This window comes from Nicotiana tabacum, unplaced genomic scaffold (genome assembly GCF_000715075.1).
Source record: "Nicotiana tabacum cultivar K326 unplaced genomic scaffold, ASM71507v2 Un00089, whole genome shotgun sequence".
In the NCBI taxonomy this organism is placed as follows: Eukaryota; Viridiplantae; Streptophyta; class Magnoliopsida; order Solanales; family Solanaceae; genus Nicotiana; species Nicotiana tabacum.
Genome location: NW_027438327.1, coordinates 195606 through 211865, shown reverse-complemented (window position 1 = coordinate 211865; position 16260 = coordinate 195606). Strand labels below are relative to the sequence as shown.

Sequence of the window (16260 nt, the reverse complement as noted above, 5' to 3'; positions counted from 1 at the left end):
TTGAATACGACTCATTATGTGAGGTTCTTTCAACATTAGTGTCAACAACCAACCAACAAATTCCACGTTCTTATCACCCAATAACACAACATTCTCAATATATGAAATAACATGAAAGCGAATAATTAAAGAGTTAACAATCTATCTAAGGCATGAAAGACTTAATACACATAATAAGATAGTACGAGTAAGGCAAATTGCACCTGCATGCTTATCTCATGGCCCGCGCATATACACTCGCCACCTTGCATATACGTCTCCCCCAACACTTAATTCACATAACAAATAGACTCAATTCTATCTTATTTCCCACGAATCAAGGCTAACCAAGATACTTACCTCTTTCTGCAACCAAATCAACACTCATTCACGGCCTTGCCTTTCGAACAAGCCTCCAAATCAATCAAATCTAGCTAATTATCATCAAATAATTCAAAATAAGCTTTAGAATCTATCCACAAATGAAAAAGGTTCAATTTTGATCATTTTTTAAAAACAAAAGTTAACCCCGAGCTCGCTTGGTCAAAATTCAAAATTCGGACCAAAACTCGATTATCCATTCACCCCCGAGTCCGGTTATGTGATTTGTTTTGAAATCCGACCTCAATTTGAGATTTGAATCTCAATTTTATAAAATTCCTGAATTCTACCAAAAACCCCTAATTTTCTATCATGAAATTCATATATTTGTTGTTAAATATTCATGAAAAGTAGTTGAAATTGATTGAAAACTAGTTAAAGATGCTTACCAATGAATTCGAGGAGAAACATTCTTCAAAAATCGCCTTGAGGGCGCTTGGGGTTGAAAAAGGGTGTAAAATGAGCTAAGTCCCAATTTTCCAATCTTTTACCCAGCTGCAGATATCGCAATTGCGAAATCTTATTCGCAATTGTGATGTCCGCAAATGCGAAATACTGATCGCAAATGCGATTAGTGCATCAGACATCCAAAAGTCGCAAATGCGACATAACCCTCGCATTTGTGAAGCTCGCCGCCATCGCAAATGATGTACATGCGAAACAGACCAAAATATCTCGGTCATCGCAAAAGCAACAACTGGCTCGCAAATGCGAAAACATCTCTGTCCGTAAATGCGAACATTTTATCGCAAAAGCGGTACCCGGCCCCCAGTTCCCATTTCGCAAATATGAGCGGTCACAAGTGAGGCTCGCATTTGTGAGGTACTACTCGCAAATGCGAGATCTGCTGGTTGGCACCAGTATCAGCTGTGCATCAGCTGTTCCAAAACCATCTAAACTAATCTGAAACTCACCCGAGCCCCTCGGGCTCCAAATCGAACATGCACACAAGTGTAATAACATCCTACAAACTTGCTCACAACCTCAAATCATCAAAATAACATCAAATAGCAAGACAATCATCAAAACTCAAGATTTCAAACTTAAAACTCAATTTTTGCCAACTTTCACATAATGCTCCGAAATGCACTCTGGTCATCCCGGATCCCAACCAAACGTGCGTACAAGTCCAAAAATATCATATGAACCTACCGAAATTGTCAAAACACCGATCCGAGGTCGTTTATCAAAAATGTTGAGCATGGTCAACTCTAGCCTCATTTTATATCAAATTCACATTTTCTTCAAAATTTCACATCAAACTTTTCGAAACGCGATACGGACCAAGCATGCAAATCAATAAGCATTAAATGAAGCTATGAGAGGTCTTGAAATATGAAAATTAAGGCTTGTACTCAAAACGACATATCGGGTCGTCACATCTAGTATGTTTTACAAGTATACACAATGCAATACTGCTAAATTTACTATGAAATATAAATCAACTATAATGTCTTAACTTTCAAACAATTAAAAATTATAATTTTTTAAACAATATTATCAAACAGTATATTTTACCTCCCTAAAAGTAAATACTCAATAAAATTTATCAATATTGTAATTTAAAATATTACTCCTTCATGAGTAAATACAAAGCTATGTTTAAATAGCAAAATAATAAATGTATGATAATTTTAAGAGACATAGAACTAAGACATGAAGATCTAGCAGGTAAAGATATAAATTTTGGTTATCTATTTTCAGAAGAAATATTCTAATGATATTCACTCTCACGATGTTCTCAATTAATAAATAGACAATGTTATGGTTGGTTATTTGAATTATTCACAATTTTCATATTCCTATAGATGAAATGAACATTCATCTTTCATTTGTAAGTAATTTTGAGAGTTAAATTACTGAATTCGACACATGATTTGCATAGCAACTATTGGGCGAGCCTCGAACGTTGAGTGTTAGGCGTGTTTAGGACGCACAGTAGGACGCTTATGGACATAGCCTCACAAAGCTAAGCCCCACACATAAGTCTTAAGGCGTTTTGATGCGGCCTTGCCCTAGGGCGAGTCCCAAAAGTCTTTTAAAACATTGAGTCAAATCGAATTGGCAAGATTTACCTATAAACCTTTCCAGTTGTGTGGGTTCAAAAATCATTACCATTATTTTGTTGTTTTTGTTTTTTGGTTAAATTGTACAGTTGTTCACAAGTTACCAAACAGCCATGAAGTCATGGTGCATTGGTAAGATTAACTTGCAACCATCTCCTGCATGTATTATTAAAATTACTTTAACTCACGCATAATTGGTATAACTTACTCGAGAACCTTCCTGACATTATCATTAAACTGCCTTCAAATGTTGATAAATTAGCATGACTTACTAGCAAACGTTTCCAACCTATCTTACTGAATTACTATAAAATGCGGATCATCAAAATATAACACATTGTGACAAAACACATCTATCATTTTCTCAGACATTCACCAACAATATAATACATCACAGAAGCAATTAAACATGTAAGCGGTATACAAAGCTACAAACACAAAAGGGAAAAAACTACATATCAAAACCATCACATGCAGTGCGAAGCCAGGAACAAAATCCCGACAAAGGGTTCAATATATATTATGTACCTCTAAAACCTGATGTTTTACCTATATACGCATTTTCCGACAAAGGGTGGTCAATAAACATCTCAATTATTATTGCTGTTGCTGGTCCTCTAAAGACCAGAGAGTCGCTTCCTTTTCCATCTAACAAGAGGTTCTGATTTTTGTTTTCCAAAGGCAGGAGAATGAGAATCGCTCCATTACTGGATTATTCAAAGCTATGACGAGCTATTGTATTTATCTATGAAGCTCATAGGATCTTCCCTTCTTGATTTGGAAGCTTCTTAATTTAGAAGCTCTAACAAACAAAATCTTTGTCTCTTAAAACCCTGCTCCACGAGAAACTTCGTTAAACAAATACCAAGATTTCATAGGCGTGTATTCATAAGCTGACTTGACCAACTAGAGAGAATATGAATATCACATCTTTAGTTTCCTTTTTTTCCAGTTAAGCAAGAATTACAAGGTCAGAGCCTCAGCAGCACAAAGAAATAAGCGACTTGCTAAACATCAGTCCTGTAAAATAATGCTATGGACATGAGCTACAACGGCGTAAGAAAAGTAAGAATAATCAGAACACAAGGGCAGCTCAATGTCTCTGTGTTATAGACGGCAGAGGGCTGATGGTTGGCAAAGGACAAATACACTGCAGAAAACAAGCTATAATTAGTGCGTATAATGTGGGATAGGAATTGGAGCATGAAAATAGTAATCAGAGGCTAAAGCACAAATGCATACTAACATTTCATCCAAATGAGACGAGTGGAAATTGCAATAATTGAAACAAGGAAAAATGGTAAAAATTACCCCTCTATCATGCGAAAAAGATCATTGCCCTCCGACTTTAGAAAAATACCCCTCCTTTGTTAGGGCCCTCAACCATGCACAACACCATCCCATGTGCCTTGATATCTAGGTAGCCGGCCACACGGCATGCCACCTCACCACCCCAACCATTTACCCCCTTCCCCAATTCTTCTACCACCACCACCTCCCCTCCAGCCAAAATGAATATGCCGTCTAAATCCAAATATAACTTCCAACAATTAAAACAAAAAAGAGTGAACCAAACCCAATTGAAATTTGCAAAATTTACCAGCTGCATTTGCCAAGCACTAGGTATAGCAAGCCTTGAAAACCCAAAATCTGCAGAATTTAGATTAAAACTAAAAATAGCTGAATCAAAGAGAAAACAAATAAAATATATAAATCGATTACTCTGTAAATGTAAATAATAGAGAGACCTTTTTATTAGAAGGGGTCATTAGACAAATGCCCACGTTTGTTCTGTAATTTTCGGGTGGGTTCTCCATGGTTGGGGCTGTGATAGTACTAAAGCAAAAGAAGCAATTTTGTAGCAAATCCTTCAACTAAGAACATATCATTACTTGGCTTATTTGATTGTGGTTGATAGGGATAACTGCCATAGCTCCTTAAGGGGTCGTTTGGTAGGATGTATTAGAGAAATAATATATATATATATATACATATATATATATATATATATATATATATATATATATATTAGTTTTGGTATTATTAATCCCTTGTGTGGTAGTGTTTTTCAACCTATGTTTAACCAATATTTATATTAATTATACACCATATTCAGTACTATTCTTATACATAGCAAACCACGGCATTAGCAATACCATGATTTATAATACATGGATAAGCATATATAAAGATAAATTGTCCTTTCAAAACCTTTAATACATCAAATCAAACAGTTGATAAGATATAATTCCAACATAACTAATCACAGCATAACTTGTCCCAACATTACTAATATGCTCTATTCATTATTATTCTTATACATCCTACCAAACGACCCTAAAGGTTTTACTTATGGCACATACATAGATTACTTCACGTGGATGTTAATTGCTTAAAGGATGAAGTAAAGATCAGTTTTTCCATCAATTACAATAAGTAAGATGAAACACTAAATAAGGGGGTGATGGTAGCGGTGGTTGGGTGAAGGGGGAGATGATGGTGGGAGAAGTGGGGAGGTTGGGGCAGTGAAGTGGCAATGCCACATGGTGTCCACCTCAACGAAATGTTAGGCCACATGGGAAGATGTTGTTCATGGTGAGGGTGCCTAACGGAGGAAGGGTAACTTTGCACTAGTTTTATAACGTCGGGGGCAACGATGAGCCGAAAGTATAACAGAGGGTATATATAATCCTTTTCGCATAGTAGAAGGGTATTTTTTACCCTTTTCCATTGAAACAATAAAGAGAAAAGAGCACCACATGCATCTTCCATTAACAACTCTAAAACCAGCCATATTGGCTCGTAGCATCCTCATTAAAGTAACATCTCATGAATACTAAAATTCAGTCTTGTCTTTGGAATATCTACCTACTGAGTCCTGACCCAACTACCAAAATGAGCTAGCCAAACTGGAGAAGAACAAAATGCTCCAAAAGCCATAAAGGTTAACTAAAATTGCAAATGGGTAAAAGAAACATAAAAAAACAAATTCCCAGCAGGGCAAACTGTCCTTTTCAAGTTTATACAGAGTCCATACGAGATTATGTGAGCTTGTCTTTCTCTTTAAAAAGGGGCAGCCCGGTGCACTAAGCTCCCGCTATCCGCAAGGTCCGGGGAAGACGCCGGACGACAAGAGTCTATTATACGCAGCATTACCCTTTGTTGTACTTAAAAGTGTTAACTAGGTCAAGCAAAAGATTAAGGGTAATCTTAGCATTTAATGTTTCTTCCCCATTCCAAGTCAACATCAACAGTAATTTACTAATCCTGTACAGGTATATCAAAACATCAGGTCAACTCCGTATCAAAAGAAAAAGGTCAATTAAACTTTCTTAAGACATAACTGTCAAAACATATCATAGCTAATCCGTCTTTAATCATTTTCCCACCTTTACTCAAGTTAGCCTCTTCTTCTGGAGGGTGTTTTCAGCACAAACTTACAAACCTTAATAAGAAGTGAGTCCATAAATTCATAAGTTATGTTAAGCGGCGCCTTCCTGAGATTCCTTGGAAGGGCGACGTAAGGCTAAGCAACCGATGTCAGTGCAGTTACTATCCACCAACTGAAGTCCCATCCGTACGCTAGACGAGATTGTCAGTGCCATACGGGAAAACCAATGTCAAGAGCAATTAAGAGAACAGAAATGGGAATTGAGAATGAAAGAAAGCTTGATTGTATTAATGAAAGCTATTACAGAAAAGCAACACGATGTCTAGGGGAAGAGACACCAATACAGAGAATTATTTACTTGCTAGAAAGTTTGATTGCTTGATCCCTCCTAATAGTGCTTAAAAAAAATAAACCAAAGTTACAGGACTTGAACTAACTAAGCTAGAGAGACATAATGGAAATACATGAAATAAAACTACTCTATATTTACAATGAAAAGGACTTAGATTCCTACAAAGTAGAAGCCGGTCCGTTGGCAGCAACCTTGTCTTTAGCATCAGGATCTACGCGCGCGGCGCTGTTGGCATCTGCCTGTGGTTGGTCTATATCCCTAAACCTCACCACATGCTCACATGTAGTGTACATCAAATAGTAAACATTAGACCTATTAGTCTCTTTCAAAGAAACCTCATTAGGCATAGTCATTTAGAACCATACAGCACAACAGCACCATATCTCCTTCACAGGGTTGTAACTAGCGCTCGCCTCGGCGCTAATAGTATGAGGCGTAACGATGCGAGCCTCCAGCACTAATTGCCTATGTTGCGTTGCGATTTCAAAAAGGTGCTCGCCTCTGCCTGTGTAGCGAGAGGCGACTGTAGCGTCGCTTTTTAGGAAGAAAAAAAAAGCCAGCAGACCAGCGATTAAAAGAAAAAGGCCAGCAATTAGGGCTTTCAGCCATTTCTTTCTTCTTCAAGCTTCAAGCAGCACACCAGCGATTGTTTTCTCCTTCAAGTCGACCCAGCCACAGTAGAGCATCAGCAATTCTTCTTTCTTCTTCATCAGGTTCTTCTTCGAGTTTTTGCCTTTTTTTTTTCTTCCTTCTCCTTTCTCCTTTCTCCTTTCTTTCTTTCTTTCTTTCTTCCTTTTTCTTCTTCTCTTCTTCTTTTATTTTTTGCACTGTTGTTTTTGAATTTTGATCAAGCATATAGAGAGCTTTTTCTTTCTTTCATTGATTCTTTCTTCCTTCCTTTTTCTTCTTCTCTTCTTTTTTTTTTCCCTCTGTTTTTTCAATTCCTTCATGGGCAGAGGCAGAGATGTTCTTTTTAAACCTAAAATTTCCTCCTTTTTTCAGTTATACAGTAGAATTAATTGCATATTGACTTGATAATTTTTTCCTATAAAGCAATATTAAAATGGCGCCATCCGATGGTAATAAAAGAAATGATATAGCTTGAAATTATGCTATACAAGGCTCATCAAGATCCGCAATTAAATGCGTGTTTTGTGAAAAAACATATCATGGTGAAATAACTCGTCACAAATAACATTTGATTGGTGGATTTAAAAATGTAGTACAATGTCCTCTTTGTCCGCCTGATATTAGGGAGGAAGTAAAAGCATTTGTTGAGAAGAAAAACGTGACAAGAACTCAAATGAGTTATGAAGCATCGGTGGATCTTATTGATGAATATGATGAAAAGAGACCTCCCCCCCAAAAAAAAACCACTCAAAAGATATCTTCAAATAGTTCTAATGGGTCATCCACGGGGCATACGGTGACAAAAGCTCCTCTCAATCTTTATTTCTAGACAAAACAACAAGAAAAGGGAAAAAGTGATTCTGGTTCAGGTTTAGAAGCCAAGAAGATTTTGAGGGATCGCACCGTAAGTGCCTTTGCAACATGGATGTACGATGCAGGACTCCCTTTCAATTGTATTAACTACAAAACTTTTGATAAATTCATTGAGGCCGTAGGACAATATGGCCCAGGAATGAAGCCTCGTAGCTATCATGAAGTTAGAGTAACTCATCTTAAAAAAGAGGTAAAGAAGATAGGCAAAATTGTTGAGGAGCATAGAGTGGAATGGAATAAGTTTGAATGTTCCATTATGATGAATAAATGGACAGCACGGAATGGAAAAATAGTCATAAATGTGTTAGTGAATTCTCCAAGAGGTAGTGTTTTTCTTGTATCTTACGTTGCTAGCAACTCTTCTACGGATGCAACCAAAATGTACAACTTGTTTGCAAAGACTATTGAGAAAATTGGAAAGGAAAATGTTGTACAAGTTGTTACCAATAACGCTAGTGAGAATGTTAGTCCGGTTAAGATGATGCAAGGTGTGTATCCACACATTTATTGGACTCCATGTGCTACCCATTGTATCAATTTGATGTTTGGTGACATATTCAAGGAAAACCCATAGGCTTCAGGTAACTTTAATATAGTTATCTTTAAAGCTTTAACTTGACAAGAGTGGGTTGCTCTAGTGGTGAGCACCCTCCATTTCCAACCAAGAGATTGTGAGTTCGAGTTACCCCAAGAGCAAGGTGGGAGTTCTTGGAGGGAGGGAGGCGAGGGTCTATCGGAAACAGCCTCTCTACCCCAAGGTAGGGGTAAGGTCTGCGTACAAACTACCCTCCCCAGACCCCACTAGTGGGATTATACTAAGTGGTTGTTATTGTTGTTTAAAGCTTTAACTTAATTTATACTTATGTCCTATTAAGTATAAACTATAAAATTGTTATTGTTACTTTTACAGTTTTCACTAAGACCGTCAAGATATATTCTTACATCAGTTAGAGGCCATTGTTGTTGAATTTGATGAGGAAATTTACAAATGAAATAAGTTTGGTAAGACCGGCCATGACTAGATCTGCAACGGCTTTCTTAACTTTGCATAGTTTTTACTTGCAAAAGAAAAACTTGAGAAAGCTAGTTCTTTCAAATGAATGAAAAGAAAACAGATATGCAAAGGAAGTTGCGGGGAAAGAAACTGCCAAAATTCTTATTTCTCCATCATTTTGGAATGACGTCATTCGGGCTCTTAAAGTTGGTGGTCCTTTGATTAGGGCACTTCGTATGGTTGATGTGGAGAGAAATTCACCAATGGGCTATCTTTATGAAGCTATGGACAGAGCCAAAGAAACTATTAAAGTGTCATTTGAGGGAGGAAATATGAGAAAATTTTTGAGATTATTGATAGAAGGTGGTCAAATCAACTCCATCGACCATGCGGCAGGCCATATTTTGAACCCGGGATTGTTTTACAAGAATAATAGAGATGGCACTTTAGATTCAAAGGTGTGGGTTGGATACCATAAATGTATTGAGAAGTTGGTCCCCGATGTAGCGATGGTAGATCAAATAGGGGGGGAGTTTGGTAAGTACACACAAGCAAATGGCCTATTTGGTTTACATGCGGCTATTAGAGCCAGAGACATAAGGTCGCCATACATATCCTTATAGCTTTAATTTAATTTATTTGATACTTATTAACTTTTAAAATATTTTTCTATAGTTGAATGGCGGATGCAATTTGGTCATCAAACTCCAAACTTGCAAAAGTTTGCCGTCAAAGTACTAAGCTTAACTTGTAGTGCATCTGGATGTGAGAGAAATTGGAGCGTATTTGAACATGTAAGAAGCAAATTTATTATATTAATATATTCTATATTGTATTATTATTAGTATCTATTAATTACTCTCTATAACTTAATAGAGAGTAATAGAGAGTAATTTGTAGTGCTAAGCTTAACTTGTAGTACATCTGGATGTGAGAGAAATTGGAGCGTATTTGAGTATGCAAGAAGCAGATTTATTATATTAATATATTCTATATTGTATTATTATTAGTATCTATTAATTACTCTCTATAACTTATGCGCATATTCACTCCAAGAAAAGGAATAGGCTTGAGTTATCGCGTCTCTCGCCTCAGCGAAGCGGGCCCTCGTCACTATTTGTCGCCTCACGCTATGCAAAACACTGCTCCTTCACTACCTCAGTGAATATATGCGATACAGGACAAAAAATAATTTAAAATACTAACTACTGATTTTATCAGCACTCTTGATTCAAAGTACAAATAGATGGATGAACAATCGACAAATACTATCATGTCTACCAAAGATGATACATGAGGTAACTATAATTTAGATGTCCATAAGTGATGAGTAGTATGAAGGAAATTTTAGACAGAAACAAACCCAAATGAAATAAACAGCAGTAAAGATACATATTTCAGTAGTTAAATAAGCACTAAACTGTAGCTCCTATTGGGGGAAGATTCTCTTAAATGGAGCAATCATAGTAGTCAAATTTATGCAGTTAGCTCAGCATACAAAGATCTAAACCAGGTGGGTTCTCAAATCAGCTTATGGCCTTGGAAGGACATATATGAAAAGTAAAGATACCATACAAAGTGGCATGCTTTACTTGGCTGGTGACCAAAAAAGCAGTGCTCACTCAGGAGAACCTAAGGAAGAGAGGATTACCAATTTGCTCAAGATGTTATCTGTGTGGACAAGATGCAGAGACAATTAGCCATCTGTTTCTACATTGTTGAGTGACTAGTCAGCTGTGGGATCGGTTCCTCAACCTCAGGGGTTTTGAGATGGACAATGCCAAGGAAAACTTCTGAACTTTTGTCTAGCTGAAGCACAGGGGGAAACTCTAACTCTAACAAAGATAGATGGCAAATTGAAGATACAAGTAGCTGTGTAGCCCCACAGAGAAGATCAAGGTGAATTTTATTCTTCTTTTTAGTTTTTGGTGTAAATTAGAATATATTGATGATCCGAATGCAATCATAGAAGTTTTAGGCTCCTTATAAGAAGAACAAGGAGTTCGGGTTTTTGGTTTTTGTTTATACCTTCTCATGAGTAAATTTTGGCTTCCGGTACAAACTCTGTGCTGATGATTTTATTTATATATTGGATATGTTACTTTCTCCAAAAGAAATGTAGCTCTTATTTTGCATCTATGATGACTGACATTGAGATATCAACTAATCAAAGTCACAACAGCAAATGTATAGTTATTCTCACCACTAAAGGTACCAATCTGAAGATAAATCGTTAGCAAAGGTATAGTTATTCACAACTAAAGGTGCCAATCTGAAGACACATCATTTTAGTGAGCAAATACATTAACTATATTGGAAATGCAAAGAACACAAGAACATCGACACTAACTGTACGTATGGATAAAACTATTAATATCAGGAAACAACTATTGGCAATAGAGGAGCCATAAGGTGCCAGAAATGCCCACTTCTAAAGAAATTGTTATCAGGTAATTTACCTAAAAGGTCAACTATCGTACTCCAGATGAAAAATTGGAAACAACTTTCAATAGCTTAGGAAAAAGTAGAAGAGATTCAGAACCTCAAAAGGTTAAGTTGCAAGAGTGAAAGAAATGAATCGAATTCAACTCACAATGCCATAGCTTTGTTTCCCCAGAAAAAGCACATCAATTTTACTTTGTCTCTTCCACAGTATCATCAGAATCTGAATCACTGACATTATAGCCTAAAAAAGAAGAAATCATGAAGACGCATATTGGACTGATGCACGAAACCATTATAGTCAATAAAAGAGGTAGTCTGCACACCTGGGCGTTTATCACTCACTTTCCATGCTGAAGACTAACTCTTTGAAGCTCGGCTAATCCAAGCTCTTCCCTAGACCAAAAAATAATCATTCAGTCAAAGCATTTCGAACATCCGATGCCAAAAGCACCGACACATCTCCCACACACACAAATGCACATTTACAAAGAAGAGAGCTGATACCAGTCATAATTTTAAGTAAAATTCAACAGTTTCCAACGGATGTAATTATGCTGCTCTTTTCTTTGGAGTGATTTGGTTCACCAAAACTCTTCTGTTCATGAAACGTAGTCGAGAAACTTATTTCATCGGAAAGATCAACATTGATAAGTGGTTCAATCCATCTGTTTTCCTTATGTCACTAAGCAATTTACTAAGAAATTTATCCAATAATTTCTACATAAAGCACAAACTATCACTAAATCCAATGTATTAGCATTTATCTCTATATTTGGAGTTACTCTAGTTTTTTTTTTGGGGTCCCCTCTGACCTTCAACAATTAAGAGGAGAGCAAAACAGTTCAAGGCAATTGCATTTTTATGTTAAGATGACGGTCCCATTCTCTTTACTTATATGTATCTTCTTGGGTCACAGTGAAAAACTTCAAAACTCAAATGATGGGTCTCTCCCTGCTTATTAAAATGATAAAACCCATGACTATGACTCCACATCAATAGTTACTTATTCACGTCTTCCCTTTACCTTTAACAAAGTTGAACCGTTTTTACTTTGCAACCATGAAGATAATGATGAGAGTTCAAGGAAGATTGCAAATTTATGTTTAGAAATGCTCTTTTAGCTACTGTCTTTTACCATTTCTCTGTCTATATCTAGTAAATAGAAAACATGAATCTCTGCTTAGTTACTAAATCCAAAATTTTAGCATGCTTAGAGCCCTAGTAGGTGAATATTACAGCATGTAAAGCAAGAACAGAGATAGTAAAATGCACAAAAACATGTGTTCGGCTAAGACAATATTTTCCATCGAACAGGGAATAACTTGCTTTCCCAAATATCACATTTCTTACTCTATATCACATTTCTTAGTCAATATTTTCAATCTTTAATACTAAAATTTGTCACCAAATCACTTTCTTCAAATCCTATCGTCAGGGGCAGGGCTAGTGTCCCAGTTACAAATTCGGAAGAACCCAGTAGCTTAGACACAGAGCCTGCATTTGATTCATTAGCCCGGTAAAGCTTTTCTAAAATCTAGAACTCATAAACTCAAAATCCTGGCTACTCTTATGCGGTTATCAACCATCGTGTATGAATATGATAAGTCACCTACTTTATAACCAATCAAACACAAAAAATATGAGAAAATGATTTCACCTTTTGCGGGTCTCTAGGGATGCCATAGCCACTATAATACATCTGACCCACAAGCACGTGCATAGTTGCATCCCCAGCTTTAGCCTCCTTAAGACTGTCTTGAAACCACCGCTTAACGCACTCCCCCACTACGTCGGCAAGCGGATGCCGCCGCTGTTCAGCCAAAGACTTGAAATTAGAGTTTGAACTCTCTTCCTCCATCTTTGATTTTATCTTGAGCCGCTGCTCCGACCACTCTTCGGCAACTCCTTTTGACTTTGGTGTCTCCGGGGATGAAATTGATGGCCTAATCCTTGATGTGGATTTGACTTGATGAGATGTTGTAAGGTGGAGTCTGTTAGAGCTGATGATTCTTGCAAATCCTTGAGGAAGGGATTTCCCCATATAGTGTGTGCAAATTAAATCTACCAAATTTAAAGTATCTAGTTGTTTGTTTCCACAAAAGGGCCGTTTAAAATTAGAGATTAGAATTTTAGGTAAGGAAGAATCAAGAAAGTGCAAAATTTAGAGATTTTTCTGTTCCTTTGCGTTAGCTGAATCATATGGTTCCCGGCTGACAGGCATTTTTAAAAAACAAAAAATTAAGGTATTCAAACAGTTTTAATGTGTCCATTATAAATTACTCAAAACAATAATAAACTATTGGTACTGATCTTTTGCTTTATACTTTATTAAAAGATTTTTAAAACGTGAAATAGTCTCTCTATACTTCTAGGTACTTCTAGGGTAAGGGTTGCTTCATACATCTTATCCTCCCCAAACTTTAGACCCCACTTATAAAAATTACTGAATTTATTATTGTTATTGTTATTGTTTATTGTTGTTCGTCGGAGTTCATATAAATTTTTGAGTAGGGATAAGTTTGATTAAATCTTATTGGCGCTAGTGTCAATACGGTTCAGACAATTATTTTAAAAAATTTATATCATATTAATTTTTTTATTATTCTATTGTGTATAATTAATATTAATTTTTTTCAAAATTGTCCCAATCATTTCGATATTGCTAGCGTTTGATTAATTTTCGATAATTTTGTAAAAGTGTCACGTAAGAACGCACTGTTCCTAGAATATCTTATTTGTGAGAAATTTTATTCGGTAAGAGACAAAAGTAGTGTCGGTTATGTGAGACTGTTATAGTGTCACTAGTATAGGTGTGGGACCTTCGATTATATATCACTCGCTCTCTGTCACTCCTTCTCAGCTCACTAATTGAGACTTTTTCACGTAATCTCAGCTCACTAACTGAGACTTTTTCACGTAACCCCAACTCATTTCCTATTCTCTCTTTCTTATTTGTTATAATAATCTCAATCCACGACTAGCCTTGAGTTAATTAAATAATACTTGAGAGCGGCATTGACTAATATACAACTTCTAACATTTGTATTTTTTTTCCCATTCTCTCTCCATTTTAATTTGGGAATGAAAAACCAAAAAAATCAGGGAAATATTCGTGTTTGTGAGTAACTGAAAATATGGATTGCGAAAATTAAAAAATGACCGGGATACAGAAACCTGAATTTTTTTTAAACGTTTCAAAGTTGCAAATGGCTTTTTAATGAATTAAAAAAAATTAGTTGTGAATGAGAAACATCTCGAGCGTTAGAGTTACTAGTTCTAATTGGGAGAAAGTGTAATAGAGCTCACATGTTGTACTGCAATTCACTGACTGTGGTTAATTGATAGCTAGTAGTTAGCATGGTTAGTTAGTGAGTTAGGTTAAGTTAAATATAGTTACATGACAACTATCAATTAGTGGATCAGATAGGTAGTTACTATTTTGTATATATAAGAGTGTACAAGTCATTCACGGTAGAGGTCGGAAGATACAATCAGTAAATTCTCTAAGTTTGCATTATCTCTTCCTTTTGTATGATCGCAGCTTCATATTTCATTGATGATAGTTTACTGAATCGAGGGACTCTCACTGTGTTCTTACTTCTTCGTCGGAACCCTAATTTTTCGTCGCCCTAATTTTTCTCGAAAAACCTAACATTTGGTAGTAGGCGACGATTTTACAGGACAGAGTTTGATTCTGAGTGATTCATCTTGGTACAGTTCAATCATGGTTGATAATAACCCTCCATTGTACTTGCATCCTTCCGATGCACCTGGATCGTTATGTTTGGGTTTTTAGCTAATCGGCGCAAAACAACCACACTATGTGGAGTCAGGCTATAGAAGTATCACTTTTGACTCGAAATAAACTAGGTCATCAATAGTGTAGTTACCAGAGATAACTATGGTGATATATTTGCAAGCCTTTGGGATCGAGGTAATGCAATTGTTAAGTCATGGATAATGCCCAATGTGAGTTGTGATCTACTGAGTGACGTTTTTTTTTTCGCTCGAGTGCACATGCAATCTGGTTAGATTTTACGCGAACGATTTGATAAGATCAACACTTCTATTACTTACATAAGAAGATCTGCACTCTCATATAGTGGACATCCTCTATCTCAGCTTATTTTCCTAAGTTGAAGGACCTCTGGGATGAATATGACTCAATCATGTCTACTCCTCATGTGATTGTGAAAAGTTGAAGAAGTACTTTGTGCAATAGCAGTATCAACCTTTATGGCAGTTCCCAATAGGTTTGAATGACCGGTATAGTCAGGCGTGCAACCAAATTCTGATTAAATCCAAGGTTCCCACTATCAATCAAGCTTATGCCATGATCCTTCAAGATGAGAACCAAAGGATTGTAGGTGGTGGAGATTGTGCTACTACTAAGTCTTTTGATCCTACTGCCTTATTTTCTTTGTGAAACACAGTCTAGAAGCTGAGAAATAATTACACAGTAGAGTGTGATTTTTGTCATGTAAAGGACATTCTACGGATAATTGCTTCAAGCCGATGAAATGTGATTATTGTAACATGAAAGGGCACCTTAAGGAGAATTTCTACAAGCTGAAGGGAAAAAGAGAGGTGTAATAGGGAACTTGGCACAGGTTGATGTTAATGCTACTAGAAATTTTAATGTCTTATCTATTCCATCAGTGTTCACTCAGGACTAGTATAACCAGATCTTGCGCATGCTGAATATGAGTACCATCACAGATGCCATTGCTCATATGGCAGGTATATCATTTCCTTTGTCTGCCTAGCCCTAGTCATTAATAGATAGTAGATACTGGTGCTACTAATCATATGATTAGTGATATGCATTGTTGTTGGATGGCTTTAAAGTAGGAAATGCGGGTCAAGTGCAGATGTCAACTGGTGACTCTGCTTAAATCAGTCATGTTGGGAGTTGTTCTTTGACCGGAGGTGACATACTTAAGGATGTCCTATATGTGCCAAATTTTAAATTTAACCTGCTTTCGGTTTTCAAAGTGACAAAGGATCTAAGATATTTTGCATCCTTCTATCCTGATTATTTCCTCTTTCAGGACCTTTTCAGTGGGAAGATGAAGGCGAAGGAACACGAAGGCCTTTATGTGTTGTAGTCCAATGTACAAGCTAAAGCAACTAAGAGCATCTATGATAA

General features: G+C 36.5%; 1 protein-coding gene and 1 pseudogene across 1 annotated transcript; one reads left to right on the top strand and one right to left on the bottom strand.

Annotated features, from left to right (window-relative positions):
• Window positions 1–3345: 3345 nt before the first annotated feature.
• On the bottom strand, window positions 3346–13288 carry LOC107773424 (uncharacterized; annotated as a pseudogene).
• Window positions 7725–10366, top strand: LOC107813453 (uncharacterized). Its single transcript, XM_075248777.1, has 4 exons — window positions 7725–8160; window positions 8781–9178; window positions 9342–9400; window positions 10180–10366. The coding sequence occupies exons 1-4, from the start codon at window positions 7725–7727 to the stop codon at window positions 10364–10366; spliced, it is 1080 nt and encodes a 359-aa protein (XP_075104878.1).
• Window positions 13289–16260: the final 2972 nt, after the last annotated feature.